Raw genomic sequence first — 19,852 nt, forward strand, 5'->3', positions numbered from 1 at the left:
ACCACATGCTGGAAACTTTACACTCACTGAAACATTTCATTCCCACAGCATACGGGAGTACTGTTATTCCCACTTTAGGGTTAAGGAAATTGAGGCCTAGATAAGTTAAGTGAGTTGTTCAGGCCAGTCAGGTATTTTTATTTATTTATTTATTTATTTATTTATTCATTCATTCATTCATTTATTTGGGTGCGCTGGGTCTTAGTTGCGGCACGCGGGATCTTCGTTGCCGCATGCAGGATCTTTAGTTGCGGCATGTGGGATCTATAACAGTCCCCTGACCAGGGATCGAAACTGGGCCCCCTGCATTAGGAGCACGGGCTCTTAACGGCACGGCACCACCAGGGAAGTCCCCAGGTAGGTATTAATTGGTGGGTTTAGGAGTCAAATTGATGAAACTCAAATCAGAAGCTTTCTTCTAATATTGTAGTTATCAAACTTAAGTTATGTGTTAAGAATTCCTGAGTGGTTCCTTGAAGATGCAGATTCTAAGCCCCCTTCATCAGAGACAGCTGGAGCCCAGGAGTCTGCATTTTACAAGCAAACCTGGTGTCTCTCCTGGTCTCAGGCTGCTTCCCAAGTATGGCTTAGTTACTCTGCAGCCTGCCAGGCAGTTCCAAATTCAAACCTGGTCCTGTTCCCAGGCCAGAGGGTTCCACAATCAAACCTCAGTCATGTTCCCAGTCTAGAGGGTTCCAGAATCAAACCTCAGTCATGTTCCCAGGCCAGAGGGTTCCAGAATCAAACCTGGTCATGCTCCCAGGCCAGAGGGTTCCAGAATCAAACCTCAGTCATGTTCCTAGGCCAGAGGGTTCCAGAATCAAACCTCAGTCATGTTCCTAGGCCAGAGGGTTCCAGAATCAAACCTGGTCCTGTTCCCAGGCCAGAGGGTTCCACAATCAAACCTGGTCCTGTTCCCAGGCCAGAGGGTTCCACAATCAAACCTCAGTTTGTTCCCAGGCCCTGAGCTAGCAGCCAGATTGGGACCATGGGGTCGTGGAGTCACTGTGCGGATCCTTTGACCCCTCATCCCCACCACCTGATGATCTTCTGGGGTGCAGGCTGGGGTGCCCTGGCAGCTCCGCCCCGGCACTGCTGGCCTCTTGACCGGATGCTGCCCCGCAGTCACTTCCATGATCCAGCCAGCTCTCCCTCTGCCATCTGCCAGCTCAGCTGAGACCCCGCCCTGGGCCGGCAGGGCGCAGTGCTCAGCTCTGGCCACCTGAGAATCTTAATTCCACCGTGGTCCCCCTGGCCTCAGCCTGGATGATGCTGAAATAGGACAGCAGGGAATTCCCTGGTGGTTCACTGGTTAAGACTCTGCACTTCCACTGCAGGGGACATGGGTTTGATCCCTGATCCAGGAACTAAGATCCCGCATGCCGTGAGGCACAGCCCCCCCTAAAAAAAAAAAAAAAAAAGAAAGCAATAGGACAGCAGCTGCCCACAGAGTCATGCACAGACCACAGGAACCCTCAGAGTGCGCTCTGCTTTTTTCCTTATCCCGCATCACAGCGCATCCAGGGGCTGTCTCTCTAGTCTAACGTGTAACACACACATTACCTAGCATCCCCATCCCTGCACTGAAGGTTCAGTTGTTCTTTTCCAAAATCCTATTGTCTACCTTGCTGAGAGGTGTGCAGCAAACGATGAACTAGAAGAGGGGAAGCTGCCTGGTGCTGGACCACTTCATTCACTTGAAAGGAAAGAAGGGGTCGACAGGGAGAGCGGAAGCCGGGTGGCAGGGGGTGCTGGGCCAGGAGGAGCGCCAGCTGCAGAGACGGTGCGGTGGAGACAGGGGATGTTATGGAAACTGAATACCGTATTATCCATTCGTCTGTCTTCCAGCTTTCAGGCCCTCAGTTTCCTAACCTGGAAAATGAAAGGCAGGAGTGGATGGACAGGGCTCTGCCTGGCTGAAAGTACTTCTAAGTACACTGGAGTCTTGTCCCATTTTACAGGGAAAGCTTTGCTGCTGCATGAGTCACATTTGCCTGCAGCTCAGTCAACCAGGAGAAAAAGGCGGAAAGGAAGTGAGTGAACCAGGATCAGCAAGGGGCGGGGTGCGTGTGCAAACACCCCCTGTCCTGGAAGACTAAGGGGGCCGAGTGGTCTTCTCGGAGGGAGGGGTCTGGGTCTGGGCCCAAGGGCTGAGACCCAGGCAGTCCTCACAAGTGAAAAGAAAGAAAGTCAGACAGAAAATGAAATGCATCCTGGGGAACAATTACTGGGACTAGAAAATTGGAACACAGGCTTAAGATGGGAATAGAGCAGTAAAGAATGGAAGGAACTTTCAGGAGGTTAGTATCTTACATTTGAAGGCCGAGTCAGGTTGAGTTGGTTGAGATGGAAAGGATGGAGAGGTGGATGGATAGACAGGAAGCAAAGATGCTGAGCTGGTGGACATCACAGTTTCAACGTGGAATTCTACTCCTCCCCTGTTGTGGAAGGGCATGGTTTTAACAAAGGGGGGCCCTTTATATATGGGGTCACATGTTAGATCTCACTCTCTGGATTCAAATGACGGATGACAAATAAGCAGGGAGGCGCCTGTGTCTCCTAAGTCTTACCTATGCATGTCTGGCATTAGTGAAGTGCTCAATGAATATCATTTGAAGGACAAATTCTCATTCTCAATGCCATATTTAGTACATTCCTTTGTACAAAGGATGCCTAATTCAATTAATGTTTAATTGAATTCATTATCAGTATCTCCTACTTTGTCTTTACATTATTACAGTATCAGCTTTCCTTCTCAAATCCCTTCGTAAGCCGATTAAAATCTTTTTTTTCCTTGGTCAGACATTTTCTTAGTATTTCTACACACTAGATAATTCAGGTATACTTCTGTATTATCTCAGGAAAGTGACTTCAATTGTGTGTTTTTCTCATGGGGAAAGCCCAGCTTATAGAAGCAAAAGATACTTCAATTTTAAAAAATCGTTTTAAAAAAAACACAAAAAAAGCCCAAATTTAAAAGTTAGGGAAAGAAAAAAAAAAAAAGGAAGAAGCAAATGGACATTGACAAAGAATATGTACAATTGGAATGTCATATTGAATCTTTAGTTTTTCTGTTTCTTCCAATGACAGAAGAAGAGAAAATTAGATTAAAATGCATTAGGAAAATACTTGCAGATTATATGTCTGATAAGGGTCATATCCAGAATGTATAAAGAACTCTTACAATCTAATATAAAAAGACAAATAACCCAATTTAAAAATAGGTAGAGGCTTCCCTGGTGGCGCAGTGGTTGAGAATCTGCCAGCTAATGCAGGGGACACGGGTTCGAGCCCTGGTCTGGGAAGATCCCACATGCCGCGGAGCAACTAGGCCCGTGAGCCACAACTACTGAGCCTGCGCGTCTGGAGCCTGTGCTCCTCAACAAGAGAGGCCGCGACAGTGAGAGGCCCGTGCACTGCGATGAAGAGTGGCCCCTGCTCGCCGCAACTAGAGAGAGCCCTCGCACAGAAACGAAGACCCAACACAGCCAAAAATAAATAAAATAAATAAATTTTAAAAAATAAAAATAAAAAAATAAAAATAGGTAAAGGCTTTGAATAGACAATTCTCCAAAGATTTACAAATAGCCAATAAACACATAAGAAGATGCTCAGCACCATTAGTCATTAGGGAAATGCATATCAAAACCACAATGTGACACCACTTTGCACCCATTAGGATGGCTAAAATAAAAAAGGCAGACAATAACAAGTGTTGGCGAGAATGTGGATGAACTGGAGCCCTCATACATTGCTGGTGGGAATATAAAATGGTGCAGCCATTGAGGAAAACAGTTCTGCAAAAAGTTAAACATATAGTTACCATGTGACCCAGCAATTCCACACCTAGATATATACCAAAGAGAATGGAAAGCATATGTCCATACAAAACTTACATACAAATACTCACAGCAGCATTCTAATAGCCAAAATGTGGAAACAAATTTCCATCAACTGATGGCTGGATAAATAAAATGTGGCATATTCATACAATGGAATAGTATTTGTCTATAAAAAGGAATGAAGTACTGATACATGTTACAACATAATGAACCCAGAAAACATTGTGCTAAGTGAAAGAAAGTAGTCACAAAAGCTGCATGATACACACCAATGTTCATAGCAGCACTATTTACAATAGCCAAGACATGGAAGTAACTTGTGTCCATCAACAGATAAGTGGATAAAGAAGATGTGGTACATATATACAATGAACCATCACTCAGTCATAAAAAAAGGAATGAAATATTGCCATTTGCAGCAACATGGACGGATCTAGAGATTATCATACTAAGTGAAGTCAGACAGAGAAAGACAAATATTATATGACATCACTTACATGTGGAATCCAAAAAAATAATACAACTTATTTACAAAACAGAAACAGACTCACAGACGGAGAAAACAAACTTACGGTTACCAAAAAGGAAAGGGAAGGGGAGGGATAAATTAGGAGTATGGGATTAACAGATGCACACCACTACATATAAAACAGGTAAACAACAAGGATTTACTGTACAGCACAGGGAACTATATTCAGTATCTTATAATAACCTATAAGGGAAAAGAACCTGAAGATGTACACCTGCAACTAACACAATATTGTAAATCAATTATAATTAAGTTTAAAAAGCCACATATTATATAATTCCATTTATATGAAATGTCCAGAATAGGCAAATCCACAGAGACAGAAGATAACTTGGTGACTGCCAGAGGCTAGGGGCCTTGTAATAAAATGCTTACATCTATCTTAACAACTCTAAAAGCTTTCTGGTGGGTGTATATTTATGGGACTTACAACCTCATTGTCAATTCATGTCATTTCAGCTCACAGTGGAATCATGTCTAACAGGTAAGTAGAACATTTGTGAACTGGATGGCAAGAAGTAGCTGGAAGATGTAGGAAAATGGTAACATAAGGACAGAGAAACTGCAATCATCAGTGGCTTCATGAAATGGATCCCCTGGGAACCATGGGGACAAAAATTCATGGAGCTGAAACAAAATAAGGGAGAGAGAAGTGGTTGCAGGTTGCTAGGCGAGCTGGCCAGAGAAATGAGTAGAAGAAGGAAGAGAATACTCAAACATCTGCTCACTAAGCTTTCTCTGTGCGGGGTTCTCTGACTATTCCCAGACAGCTCTTTTATTTTATTTTAAATTTTATTTATTTATTTATTTATTTTTGGCTGCATTGGGTCTTCGTTGCTGCACCTGGGCTTTCTCTAGTTGTGGCGAGCAGGGGCTACTCTTCGTTGCAGTGCACGGGCTTCTCATCGTAGTGGCTTCTCTTGTTCCGGAGCGTGGGCTCTAGGTGCATGGGCTTCAGTAGTTGTGGCATGTGGGCTCAGTATTTGTGGCACGCAGGCTCCGTAGTTGTGGCTCGCAGGCTCTAGAGTGCAGGCTCAGTAGTTGTGGCACACGGGCTTAGTTGCTCCGGGGCATGTGGGATCTTCCCGGACCAGGGCTCGAACACGCACCACCAGAGAAGTCCCCAGACAGCTCTTTTAAAAGCTACTTGAGGGCTTTCCTGGTGGCATCGTGGTTAAGAATCCACCTGCCAATGCAGGGGACATGGGTTCAAGCCCTGGTCCAGGAAGATCCCACATGCCCCGGAGCAACTAAGCCCATGTGCCACAACTACTGAAGCCCGAGTGTCTAGATCCCATGCTCCACAACAGGAGAAGCCACTGCAATGAGAAGCCTGCGCACCGCAACAAAGAGTAGCCCCCGCTCGCCGCAACTAGAGAAAACCCGCGTGCAGCAACGAAAACCCAACACAGTCAGAAATAAATAAATTAAACTAATAAATTTAAATAAATAAAAGTTACTTGAGTTAATGTTAACTTTGTGATTACAGGAATGTGTGGGCATAGGAGAAGAGGTGACATGAACCTGGACAAAGAGCAATTTATTTAGATTTATATGTTGCCTCCAAGGGGAATGAACAAAATTCAGAGAAGAGAAGTTGAACTCAGCGTCTTTATCTGATTAGGGCTGGGCCCTGTACTTTGAAATGCTCATCATGTCCCAGGTGGACGTGAGATACATCTTGGCTATTAGAAGGCAAGCTGCTGCAAGCACAGGCTTATTCTGTATGTTCATTTGACGGGGCTCATCTAAAAAATGATGGAAGGGTGCCCTCCACACAGTTCTAGGCAGCAACTCGCAGAGCCTGCGTTTGGAATTAGGCTGGGCTGAGGCTTTCAGCTATCATTCAATAATATCTTTTCTTCTGACAAAAACAGTTAAAAACATAGAGATGGCTAACGGGCATTTAGATTTCTGGAATCACTTTTTATTTTCAGCACAGAAAAAAAGGATTAAACTCAGTGCATACAATTTGGTTGTTTGTGCTAAGTGTTCATCTGGTGCCCACGGCACATAACGGCACATAAAGGCAGGCCCACCCTCCCACCAACAGCCTCCTCTTATTTATCCTGTTTCACCAAAGCAGTTTCTTCTCCTGTCAACATGCCTATAAAATGCAGGGCCTGCTCATAGGCTAGGGCAGGAATCTATGCTCAAGCACATTGCCTGAAACTGTATGTGAGCAACACCTTTTGATGTGTGATTCTTCAGCGCTGAATTGCCTCTGTAATAGGCACCCCTTATGGGTCATCATTCTGAAAGGCTCCCATTCTTGGTCCTATACGCCCACAGGGCTTCAGTCTAGTCATGGTCTGGCACCTCCCTTCAGAAACTAGATACCTTTTTTTTTTATTTTTGCGGTACGCGGGCCTCTCACTGTTGTGGCCTCTCCCGTTGCGGAGCACAGGCTCCGGACGCGCAGGCTCAGCGGCCATGGCTCACGGGCCCAGCCGCTCCGCGGCATATGGGATCTTCCCAGACCGGGACACGAACCCGTGTCCCCTGCATCGGCAGGCAGACTCTCAACCACTGCGCCACCAGGGAAGCCCAGAAACTAGATACCTTTAAAAACTAGAATCTTAGCATCTCCTCTGATGCCAAATCACAGAGGCCTGGTCAGTTAGAGCTCTGACCACTGTTTGGGCGGGGATGCTTTCGGCTTGGGACAGGAAAGGGGCTGTGACCCATGGCAACGGCCACGACCACCTATTGTTAAAAGCCTTTTGGGGCATAGGAAAAAAGCGTCTTCAGATCTTCCTTTCTTGATAATCAACTCTGTCTTTCTAGAAACCTAGCATTTGTCCAAACTATCAAATGAAAACATTTTTTCATTTTAGGAAAAGCCTCTGGATTCCATTTATTTCTAGATCTTCAACACGAAAGATGAGCCTATGCCAGGAGAATGTGGTTCATTCTGGTCCTGAGGGCTTGCTTTGTTTTGGCCAAGAAGATGCAAAACCTAAACCCACGGCATTCAGGCCTGCGTGCTCGGTAAGGAAAGACGTTTCAATGGAAGAGAAATTTCTCAAGTGGGCTTTCTTTGTCAAGTCAGTTTTTAGTGAATCTCCATACAACTGGTCCCCCGGTCTGAGCATAAATTCACTGAGTCCCAGGAGCATCTGTACATGCTGATGTGTTGAAGGGAGAGGAAATGGGAAAGAAGAGGTTGCTGATTGCTGGTGAATCTCGCAAACTGGAATCTTCTTCTCAACTCGTCACCTTCACCTGAGCTAGGAAACAGATTCACATCCCTAATTCATCTAATGAATTAAATGAAGAAATCACAGCACAAAGGGGTACACAGAATAAGTGAATAAAACAAACTGTAAACAAACAGGAATTAGGCAACACATGTTTGTAGGTTCTGGTTTGGATGGATGTAATGAATGATGAGGTGGAAAAGCCACCTCCCTTCCTACCATGCTCAGACTGTAATCTTGACTTTGTTTTATAAATGATGTGAGTCAATAGTCCACAGAGCAAAGCCAGTGGCACCATTTGGCCAGGGAACCTGGAGGGCAGGTCAGCTCACGTCAAGACCACAGACTAAAAGGCTTGCCAGGCTTGGAGGTTTCCCTTGCTTCACCAGGCTGAAGATATAATTTATAGCCCCACCCACTGCTGAGTGTAGCTCCTGGCCCTTATCAATCAGAAAGACTAATTGGGAACACCTGAGAGGTTGTTTTTAACTGGTCTTCCAGTCCTGGCTTCACCAGAAAACTGTTAGATCTAATAAACAAATTCAGTAAAGCTGCAAATACAAAATTAACATCCAAAAATTAGTAGTGTTTCTATGCAATACCAATGAATTATCTTAAAAAGAAATAAAGAAAATAATCCCATTTATAATAGAATAAAAACAACAAAATGCTGACAATTAAATTTAACCAAGGAGGTGAAAGATTTCTTTACTGAAAACTACAAGACGCTGATGAAATAAACTGAAAGAGACACAAATAAATGGAACAGTATCCTGTGTTCATGAATTAGAAGCATTTATATTGTTAAGATATCCATACTACCCAAAGCCTATAGGTTTGATGCAATCCCTGTAGAGATTCCAACGGCAATTTTTACAAAAAACAGCCGGCTTCTGAATTCTAATGCAAACACCACCCACACAACCTCAGCAGGCAGAATAAAATCCCCACTGGTCAGGGTTCAGGATGCATATGCTTCTTCAAATTTGACACAGTGATCGTGAAAACTCAACTCTGACAGGATTGGCATGTGAGGAAAATGGATGAGGGCAGAACATCTAAGAAACAGAAGCATCCAGGATGGGCAGGGTAATGCTTCAAGGAGGTGCCAGAAATCAGCCAGAAGCATTGAAACATCTCTAATAAGTAATGACAGAACCAATCTCATGCTGCCGTCAAGGTGAAATAGCTCAACTGGAAACAAGAAGCCAAGGCTGGTGCTGCAATTCAAAGTATGATCTTCCAAGGAGAAATACCGGATATGGACCAAAAGACACCATTGCCTGTATAACAGTGTTGCCAAAAAGTATCATTTATCAGCCAGACTTTAATGACAGTACATTTCTTTATCATTGGCAAAGACAACCAATCAGAAATCAGAAAGAGACCTCTCCTAGGGAATTCAGGTTTTCATATGGCATTTTTTACTATTTTCATTCTGCTCCTAGACTTAGGATAAAAAGGAATCTGGCTATTACTGAAGTTGGTGAGAAAAATGAAATGGTTGGGATAACAGACACCAAAAATCATAGTGAAGGGCTCCTGGCTATAAAATACATAAGAAAATGGCTGCATATCAGAGATATAAGAAACAGTCACACGTTAATAAACACAGGAACTAGTTAAACTGAGTAGCAACAAATCCTGGAGTACTTAGTCTCTTGATAAAATGAAATTTCTCTGGAAAGTTTGCCAAAAGCTTTAAGTTTGCCTCATACAAAACTGCTTTCCTGAAACAGAGATCTCAAAGGACAACTTCACCTGTCATTTTCTGAAATCAGATTTTTCCCTTTCTGGACATGCATTAGTTGCCAATGACAGCAGCAGAATCTAACCACAGCACATTCTCATATCCGTGTAAATATGTCATGAGTCCATGTGTCATTATTACCTCTCCCAAGCATATCCATCGCATTTTAAATTATTCAATAGCAACAGATTTTGAACTAATGTAATTACAGTCTCAAAGTCAAGATGCAGGTGACATCAGGGTAAATTCTATAAAGATTCTCTGCAGGCCATTCAAAAGAAACGGATTTTCCTCAATTCATCATCCTTTTTTGAAGGAAGCAACCAAACAGAAGGAAGCATTATTAATTATTAACCAGACAGTAATTTCTATCTTACACCATTTCATGTAATAGAAGAAACAAGGATTTGGGAACAAAACAGAGATCTGGGTACACATACAGCCTCTTCCATTATGCACAGACTGCCATTAACTTCTTTAGCGCTTGCTATCATTTATCCTAACACATAGTTTGCTTATTTATTTTGGTTTTTTTTCTCCTCCAGTTAAAGGTAAGCTCCATAAGAACAAATATGTTTGAATGTTTATGTACCACTATATCTGTCTTGCATATAGTAGCTACTTACTATATATTTATTGAATCATTGAGAGAACCACTCCCCAGAGGATTTCCAGCTTGTCTCACCCGTTGTAGAGAGTAGTAGGAGCATTATGTGTGGAGGAGTAGAAATATGCACCCAGATGATAATGGTTATACTGTCTCTGACCAACAGGATCAAACACAGTCCCTGAATTTATAGAGATTATATGATAAATATTTTTACAAATCAATGTAAACTTTCAAGTATGTATTAACACTTTATGTAGGCCTGTAAATTTTACATCTTCAAGAAAATACCTCATGACCTATGGATAATTTGAAAATAAACTAAATAACACCTCATGTTCACCAAATATTTTACCAATTAATCAAGAAGGTTTTTTTAAAAAAATCTACTCTCTGGTTGAAGATATAGGCTTTAATATTTAAATTATAATTTATTTAATAAATTGTATGAAACTTTGCACACTGGTGCTCAGTAAATTAATATCACCTCAAATCAACTGACAATCTGAGAATCTTCTTCATCTCATTATATTATTCAACAAATGTTTATAGGGTCTCGCATATGTTCCCAGTATGAGTCTAAGAAATTAAAAAAATAGTCCTGAACAACAGAGGAAAAATTCCTGCTCCCATAAAATTTCTCCCCTCAAAAAGTTTATTTTTTGACTCTAGGGAGATGGAGTTAAAAAATATATAAACATAGGTATAAAAAGTAAATGTATAGTAGACTAGTAGATTACTAATTGCTGGAAGAAATAATTCAGGGCCAATTATATGAATAATAAAGTAAATATTCTGTTGGATTGGGTGGTTAAAAAAGGTCTCTCAGAGGAGGAGATATTCATAAAAACACCTGAGTGAAAAGAGAAAGGAATCATGAGAGAACCTGAGGAAAGAGCTTTCTGGTCAGAAAAAAAAAAAAAAAAAAAGATGTGAATTCATCCGGGGGCTGGACCGCGGTTCTCAGCAGCCTTCACTGGAAACCCAGGAAACGCGTATCAGACCCACCCCACGTCCTAACTAACCTGAAGCAGTGTCAGAACTCACCTCGGAGCTCCTTCAAACTATGAAGCCTTGTCCCCCAAGTGGTTCTCCTCTTTGGGCTGGGGGAGGGGCAAGGCTGTCCAGATCATTATGGTTTGTCACCCTCACTCTGTCTCCATGGAATTGAAAGTCACTCCACTACTCTAAGTTGTGAGAGTTTGCTCTTTATAGCCTCCCTGTAGCAATCTAGACGCTGTTCTCACTTATTCTGTCTTTTCCACTCTCGGACTATCTTGACTCCAGCTAACCGTGAAGCCAGAAGGCCCGCAGATTTCCCCTTCCCTCTCCAGCACAAAGCGAGGTGCTGAATAGGTAAGACACTCCAGAAACTTTCCTTGGTTATCCTGTCCTTTTTCAGTACTGTAAGTCATTCTCTACTTATCATCCTGTCTGATTTATTTTCCAAGTTTTCTTCTCCAGGAAGAAGGACGGGGTAATAGCACCTAATTCCATAGGCCCTGAGATGGGAGTCAAGACGACTGTGCCCCCCTCAAAATGGACAAGTAGATCAACGGAACAGAATCGAGAGCCCAGAAATAAACCCACACACCTGTGGTCAATTAACCTTCGACAAAGAAAGCAAGAATAACAATGGAGGAAAGACAGTCTCTTCAACAAATGGTGCTGGGAAAAGCTGGACAGCTACACATAAATCAATGGAGTTAGAACACCCGCACACACCATACACAAAAGTAAACTCAAAATGGTTTAAAGACCGAAATATAAGACATGACACCATAAGGTAGATAGATAGTGGGAAGCAGCCGTATAGCACAGGGAGATCAGCTCGGTGCTTTGTGACTGCCTGGAGGGGTGGGATAGGGAGGGTGGGAGGGAGGGAGACGCAAGAGGGAAGGGATGTGGGAAGAGATGTATATGTATAACTGATTCACTTTGTTATAAAGCAGAAACTAATTTAAAAAAAAAAAGACATGACACCATAAACTCCTAGAAGAGAACATAGGTAAAGCATTCTCAGACATAAATTATAGGAATATTTTCTTAGATCAGTCTCCAAAGGCAAAAGAAATAAAAGCAAACATAAACAAATGGGATGTAATCAAACTTAAAAGCTTTTGTACAGCAAAGGAAACAATCAACAAAGCAAAAAGACAACCTATGCACTGGGAGAAAATATTTGCAAATGATGCGACCGACAAGGGGTTAATATCCAAAATATACAAACAGCTCATACAACTCAATATCAAAAGAATAAACAACCCAATCAAAAACTGGGCAGAAGACCTGAATAAACATTTCTCCAAAGAAGCCATACAGATGGCCAACAGGTACATGAAAAGATGCTCAACACCACTAATTACTAGAGAAATGCAAATCAAAAGTACAATGAGGTACTGCCTCACACTGGTCAGAATGGCCATCATCAAAACGTCTATAAGTAATAAATGCTGGAGAGGGTGTGGAGAAAAGGGAACCTTCCTACACTGTTGGTGGGAATGTAAATTGGTGTAGCCACTATGGAGAACAGTATGGATGTTCCTTAAAAAACTAAAAATAGAGCTACCATATGATCCAGCAATCCCACTCCCGGGCATATATCCAGAAAAGATGAAAACTCTAATTCAAAAAGATACATGCACCCCAATGTTCACAGCAGCACTATTTACAATAGCCTAGATGTGGAAACAACCTAAATGTCCATCAACAGATGAATGGATAAAGATGATGTGGTACCTATATATACCATTGAATACTACTCAGCCATAAGAAAGGGTGAAATAATGCCATTTGCAATGATATGGATGGACTTTGAGGGCATTATGCTGAGATAAATCAGACAAAGACAAATACTGCATGATATCCCTTATATGTGGCATCTAAAAAAGCCAAATTCATAGAAACAGAGATTTAATCGTGGTTACCAGGGCCTGGGGGTTCGGGAACTGGGGAGATGTTGGTCAAAATGCACAAACTCGCAGTTAGAAGACGAGTAAGTCCTAGAGATCTAATGCACAGCACAGTGATTATATTCAACAGTACTGTGTTACAGGGACTTCCCTAGTGGTCCAGTGGTAAAGAATCCACCTTCCAATGCAGAGGACGTGGGTTGGATCCCTGATCAAGGAACTAAGATCCCACATGCTGCTGGGCAACTAAGCCCGAGTGCCACAGCTATTGAGCTCACGTGCCTCAACTAGAGAAGAGAAAATCTGCACACCACAACTAAAGAGAAGCCCGAGCACAGAAGCTAAGATCCCATGTGCCACAACTAAGACCCAACGCAGCCAAAAAAAATAAAATTTAAATAAAATTTTTAAAAAACAGCAAAAAAAAAAAAAACCAACAAAAAAGCCCCCAATACTGTATTATAAACTTCAAAGTTGCTAAAAGACTAGATCTTAAATGTTCTCACCCCAAAAAAGAAATGATAATTATGTGACATGACAGAGATGTTGGCTAAGACTTCAGGGATAACCATACTGCAATACATACATGTATCAAATTAACACCATGCACAACGTTATACATCAATTATATCTCAAGTTTTTAAAAAAGCATTTCTTAGCTGTATGCCAGACACATACATCAGTTTAGATTACAAGTTTTCAGGTTAAACCTCTCTACTTAATAAAACTAGGGTATAAATAAATCACATACTAAGTCAATCAGCAAAGGATTAGTCACTATTATTTATTCTGAGAGGGAGGCAGGTGTCCTCCAGGCAGGGCCTCCTAGGCCATATTCAGGATTTTGCTATTTTTCCTAATGGAAGAGTTTAAGCAGGGGAATCCCAGGGTCTTATATGGGTTTTGAAATATTACTTCAGATATTGGATTGAGGATGAAGTCAAGGTGAGAGAGAGTGAACTGGGGAGACCAGTTGGGGGCAACTGTAGTGTATGTTCTCAGAATAGATAACAGTTGAATATGTGAAACCACACACACACACATCTATCTATCTATCTATCTATCATCATCATCCCCCTCTCTCTCTCTGTCTTGTCCACCCATCTGCTTATTAAACACATACACATTATATACACAATTGTCCTGTACACCCAATGGAGCTCTAAAGTACAGAGGGCCAGCTCAGCCTGCCCTTGCAGTGGAATCAGACTTACATTCGCTCCTGTTTGTTGGACGGCTTCCTTCTCAAGCTATGTCCTGTCGGTGGAGGCCGAGCTCACCAGACTGCCCCAGTCCAGACTCTGCAGGAACCAGGGCTAACCCTGCTGGATGCAGAGGCAGGCCTGCAGCTGAGGTGCCCAGTGGACCCTGCAGGAAATGGCTGGGAAGGCACCTCTTTCCTCCTCTCAGAGCGTCAGTGGCCACGCTGCTTCCTCTCCGTCTGACCTTGGTTTATGGTTCAGGCTCTGAGGGCTCCTCAGACAAACATGGCCCCCCAGGCCTACAGGAGTCTCAGGATGCATCGTGTAGACAGGGCTGGTCCTGGCTTTGTCTTCCCGCTTAGGGAAAATCCACCTCCACCCCAATGCACAGACAGGCAGAGGGACATGAGCGCACAGAATGCACCAGATCTGATGGTAAAAATGCTGCTGCAAGTTTGCAGCTCACAAGAACACCTACTTCAGAGAATGGAGGTGATTCTCATGTTTTCCAAAGGTCAAAGGATCAGGTGTCCTTGATTTACTATCATCTTCGTGAAAAGTGGGTGCTTTTCTGGATCTCCCTGCTCTGTGGGAATCTCTGCAGGCCGGGATCAGGCAGGAGGAGCAGCTTCCTGCAGCCTTGCAGGCGGCCCCTTGAACTTCATGTAGGTGCTTGTCAGGGAAGTTCTTAGCCACGGACGTTTCCACCTGATGCTTCTTGAGGCTCCCGTGGCCTGAGGAGCGTGGTTCAATTCAGGGCTCTGCTCTTTGCCCACCTTTGACCTGTTAAGTCTCTGTGCTCAACATTACCAAGATTCTGGAGGCAAAACCTACAGGGTGATGCTGCACTTGGAATGTGAGCATCAGGCAGATGAATCACACCTGGGCTGAAGCAGGTCCTGGAAAGTAGTGGACCCTGCGGGGACAACAAGCCTCACTATCTGATAATCCCTGCTTTGAGGCGTGATGCTTACTAAGGCCACAGCTAATTTTGTAGATATTTATTTACATTATATTTTAAGACTTCAGAAGCTGCCACAGTGCAAGGGAGTTAGAGTTTCATATGAGGGCTTAGATAGAGGGGTACCAGTGGGTGGTGGCTCACCCCTCCTCCTCCAGGCCAGAGTTACAAGGGTCTGGGATACTGATGCCCTTGGCCCTGGGGGGTGGGGTGGGGCTGGGTGGTCCCCTCCGGCCGTGAGCTGCCTCATCCAGGTACCCTGGTGTGCTGCACGGAGGCCTGCAACTCCAAGCGCGACCTGCTGTGAAGAGGGTCTGCACACATGGCCCCAAGCGTGCCCAGCCCCAGCCCCCGAGAGGGCCTCTCTAAGCTGGATTTCTCATGGCCCCAAGCTCCTGCTGATGGCTGCCTGGGACCTTCCAGGAGACGATTCCCTCCACAACCTGAGTGCTGCGGTACATCCTCTGCTCTGTATTCTGTGCCCACCTCCAGGGACAGTTGTGCTCTGGGGTCGGCGATCAACATGCCCTGCACAATGGCTGCTTTTAGGCTGCCTGAATGAGGAACACCTCAGACGTCTAGAAAGGTATCTGGGAATATACTTCTAGTAACAGCAAGCTTGACTGGCCAAGAACAAGGAGACTATTCCATGAAAAAAGGAGGCACTCCTTTTCCTGGCTTCCTGCCATCCCCGATAGGGCACTGGGTCAGCTGAACTGCCTCCACCCGGATGGATGGATCTCCCATCAGCTCCCAGGGGTAAGCGACAGGGTCCTATCCAGGCTGCATTTTATGGCGCATTGTTGCTTTGATTATTACCACTTCCCCTCCTCAAAGAACTGACATATTTGTTTGCTTAATATGTTTTTCATATGTTGCATAAAGAGTCATAGCATTTTGGAGCTGGGGGTATCTTATCCCAGTTCTTAAAGCATCACTACATTACAGGTGAAGGGACTTGCCCAAGGTCCCCCACTGCCCCTGCTACTCCTGCAGGGGTGCCCTCCCATGTGCGTCCCGCCCCCCACCCTCCCCAAGCTCGGCACAGAGACACGGCGGTGGCAGGATTGGACCTCAAGCTCCACATTTTGATTTCAGACAACGGTGTTGGATACAGTGTTCCATTTTTGCCCAACTGTCCTTTCTTTGAGAGAGTTTTTGAGAAAGTGACTTAAGGGACTCTGGGTCTTTATTGCACACACCTCACTGGGGCAGGTAGAAATGAATTTGAAAAACAATAAATAGATTCTATGCTGCATGTGCCTTGGAGACAAACCAATGGCTCTTCCTTCACTCCCCTCCCCTCCCCCACCTCCGCCTTTGCCGTAACAAAGAGAGCTACCATTTACCCACCCGGTGTTGTACAAGACGCTGCAAATCTTTCCAACTCTCCCCATCACCCTAGGAGGTAGAAACTGCTATTCCCATTTTACAGATGAGGAAACTGAGGCTCCCAAAGGTTCAATAACTTGCCCCAAATCGCACAGCTTGGTGAGTGATAGAATTCTATTGATCTGATTCCACAGCTATATATACTCTTTCCATGTGAAAATACATTTCTACAACATACATTGCCAATGTATCTGGAACACATTGGCTCTAGGCTTTTAATTGTTTGAAATGACTTGTATTCTAAACCAAGATCAGCTTCATATTTAAGTTTTGTATCTTCTGAAGATGCGTTTAGGAGCCTAAGATATAACTGTGAAAAACCATTTGGAAGCCGCATAAGAAGTTAAGATCACTTTATCAGAATAAAGTTGTCATTTCAATAATTTTTTTCAAAGTAAAAAAGAACCTTCAAAACTACCTAGTCCACCACTTAATTTCATAGATGAGGAAAGCAATGTGGAGAACCCAGTGACTTAGCCACAGTCTCGGAGCTGGTGAGACCCAGAGCCAGGCCCAGAACCTGCCCCCTGGCCAAGTGGCAAAGACACTGCTTTGCATCTCAGGGCCCCGTTAAAGCCACAGCCTCCCTGCCATGTGCAGAGGACCTGGATGGGGGAGGCCAGGCCCTTGCCTACCTGCAGAACTCTCCTTCGGATTCCGGCAGCAGGAGGGAGGCCACGGGGTTCTTCATCAGATCAGCCACCAGGAGGTCCTTGGGTGTCACATAGAAGAAAGGAACCCCCGTGCTGTTGTTGAAGGGGCCGTCACTGACCGGCAGGCAGTTCCCAAACGGCAGTCCTGGGATCTAACAAACACCAAAAAAGGCCTTTTCAATGCAGGGTTGTGGATTGACTTGAGCTGGGAGCTTAGTCTGTGTCTCTGACCAGGAAATATAGCATTGGGGGTGCGAAGGCAGCATGGCATCACCGTGGTTTTGACAGGTCATGAATCAAAGCAAAGTGGTTCCCAACCTGCCCACTTCACCCAGCGATGGCTCCAGAATTTCTATAGAGGAGCTTAGCAGTGGCATCTGTAGAGAAGGGATGGTTAGGGGATTATTCTTGAAGCGGCAGGTACATAGCAAATACACTCTATTAAACTGAAAGTTATTTGGGGGAAAGGCAATGAAAATCATGGGAGGGTGGAGAGTCACTAAAACCTTTCTCACAAGCTAGCCCTTGGGAGCCCCACTGCCTTCACCACCTCCCCCATATTTTTGGCAACTTTGGGGATAGAATCTAAGTCTTAACCTAACATCTTACCTGGTCTTTGGACTCCAGGAACTTTCTGTTATTGTTTCCTTTAGGGTCACACCACTTTCTCACTTATTAGTCACATTTTTAAATTGTAATCAATAATATTTTAATAGTATAACTCAGCAACTTATGGGAATTTGGTTTCTTATCCTTCTAGCTTCAAGGAAGACACATTAACATGCTAAACCAATTTTTTGCTCACGATCACCCAGTAGAGCAGATGAAATTCTCAGACATGTACACAAATACTTCTTAGGTTTTTTCCAAGCCCTGCTGGGTCCAGCATCATGACCTTTACCCTTCACAGAGCGTTGCTCATTGTTACTTAGCTCAGAACTCAGGGCTGTCTTTGTCTTTGAAGTGTCGCATGACAACAGTGTGTAGAATTGTGATAAGGGGGTGGTTTTAATCTTTAAGAAAACCCAATGTTAAGAAATCCTACAAAATGCTAATATGTCATTCCCAGATCCTGTTTTTCAGCTGGTCACTCACAAAGACTCATGCTTTGCACACATGCCAGGCACGTAGTAAATGTTCTCTGCATTTATTGCATTTGGAGTATACGCCAATACTGGAAAAGGGAACTACTAACAAAGCTAAGAAAAGGGATGTTGAAAGTCATAATACCTTGAATACACTGGCACTAGAGTTTTAATTGCTTGAAGTGATCTGTGTTTTAAACCAAGATCAGCTTCATATTTAAGCTTCATAGCTTCTGAAGGTATGCCTTAGGAGCATAAGATATAGCTGTGAAGAACTATTTGGAAGCTGTGAAAGACCTTAGGATCATTTCTCATCAAAATAAAGTTGTCATTTAGATGTTTTTTTTTTCAAAGCAAAAAAGGACCTTCAAAACTACCTAGTCCACCACTTAATTTCATAGAAGAGGAAAGCAAAGTGGAGAACCCATTGACTTGGCCACAGTCTCAGAGCTGGTGAGACCCAGAGCCAGGCCCAGAACCTTCCCCCTGGCCAATGACTTACACACTCCATAAAACAGTATTTTTTTTTTTGCATGAAGTAAATAGGAGTTCAAATTACTGCCCTGTAATAAAACCCTTACATCCATCTTAACAGCCCTAAAAGCTTTCTGGAGGGTGTACACGTATGGATGTTACATCCTCATCATGTATCCACGGCATTTCCACTTCAGGTGGAATCATGTCTAACAGGTGAGTAAAACATCTGTGAAACAATGAAAGCTGCAGCTGACGACAGCGCTGTCACTCCAACATTTACACGCTTCGCTGCACACAATAAATCTCCTTTCCAGAACAGTTCTCTGGATTCCATTTTTTAAAACGCAAATTTCCACCAAAGCCCCGGTCCCCACTTGGGTTCGGGTAAGTGATGGGGCAGCTCTGGTCTATGGGCGGGCAGGGGCTGGACGCGCTACTCGGTGATGCCAAAGGCGCCTCTGGCTTCTTTTGTCCAGGTCTCTGGTCGGGAGCTGGTTATTTGCACACCTCTTTGGCCATTTCAAGACTGCGCTTCTCGACTGCGCTTCGGTCCCCGACCACCTGGCAGGAAGCCTGCTTGTCGTCCCCTCCCCCAGCACCCCCCCACCCCTCCTGCCTTTGCCAGGGTGCCAGGGTAACCGAAGCACAATCTGGCTGCATTAATTACACGCTGTTCACGCCGATCCAGCCCCCAGCGCACGTCTGCTAGACCTGGATCCGAGAGCGGGAGTGGACCCAGGCTCTCCCTGTCCCCTGCACGCCGCTCCCCGCCGGGTGGCTTACCTTCTCGTGGGCGGACACGGTGGCCAGACAACCCCAGGCGCTGGCGTGGGCCAGGAAGCGGGCGGTGCCCGGGCGCAGCCTCGCGCTGCCCTCGCGCCGGTAGGAGAACATCCCGGGCGGCGCGGGGGGCGGCCTGGCGCGGGCGGTGCCCTCCGGGGGCGGCAGGTGAGCGTCCTCCTCGTGCGCCGAGGCCGGGAAGCTCCGCTGCCAGATGCTGCCCGAGTCTTCCAGCAGCGCGGGCAGCGCCTCCTCGGTGGAGGCGCTGTCTAGCTCCTCGTCCACCTCGTTGGTGACGGCCCAGGACACGGAGCTCACGATCACGTAGCCCGCGGCCGGGGACAGCAGGGCGCTGCAGCACAGTAGCCAGGACAGGCGGGGCCCGGGCTGCCGGCCGCGGCGCCCGGACATCTTGCGGGGCGCGCCCGGCCCCGGGGACCGCGGGCAGCGGCCCCCGACGGC

At 44.9% G+C, this 19,852-nt stretch overlaps 1 protein-coding gene across 1 annotated transcript in view; it reads right to left on the reverse strand.

Moving 5' to 3' along the window:
- The window catches only part of CREG2 (cellular repressor of E1A stimulated genes 2), a 47,512-nt gene extending 27,660 nt beyond the window's left edge, over positions 1–19,852 (reverse strand). The window contains exons 1-2 of the mRNA XM_081253491.1: positions 19,394–19,852; positions 17,031–17,200 (exon numbers count right to left, since the gene is read on the reverse strand). Of these exons, the coding sequence (XP_081109617.1) occupies positions 17,031–17,200; positions 19,394–19,801 (578 nt within the window). The 5' untranslated portion in view covers positions 19,802–19,852. The remainder of the gene's footprint in view (positions 1–17,030; positions 17,201–19,393) is intronic.

Source organism: Mesoplodon bidens (assembly GCF_964165515.1).
Source record: "Mesoplodon bidens genome assembly, chromosome: 14".
NCBI lineage: Eukaryota > Metazoa > Chordata > Mammalia > Artiodactyla > Ziphiidae > Mesoplodon > Mesoplodon bidens.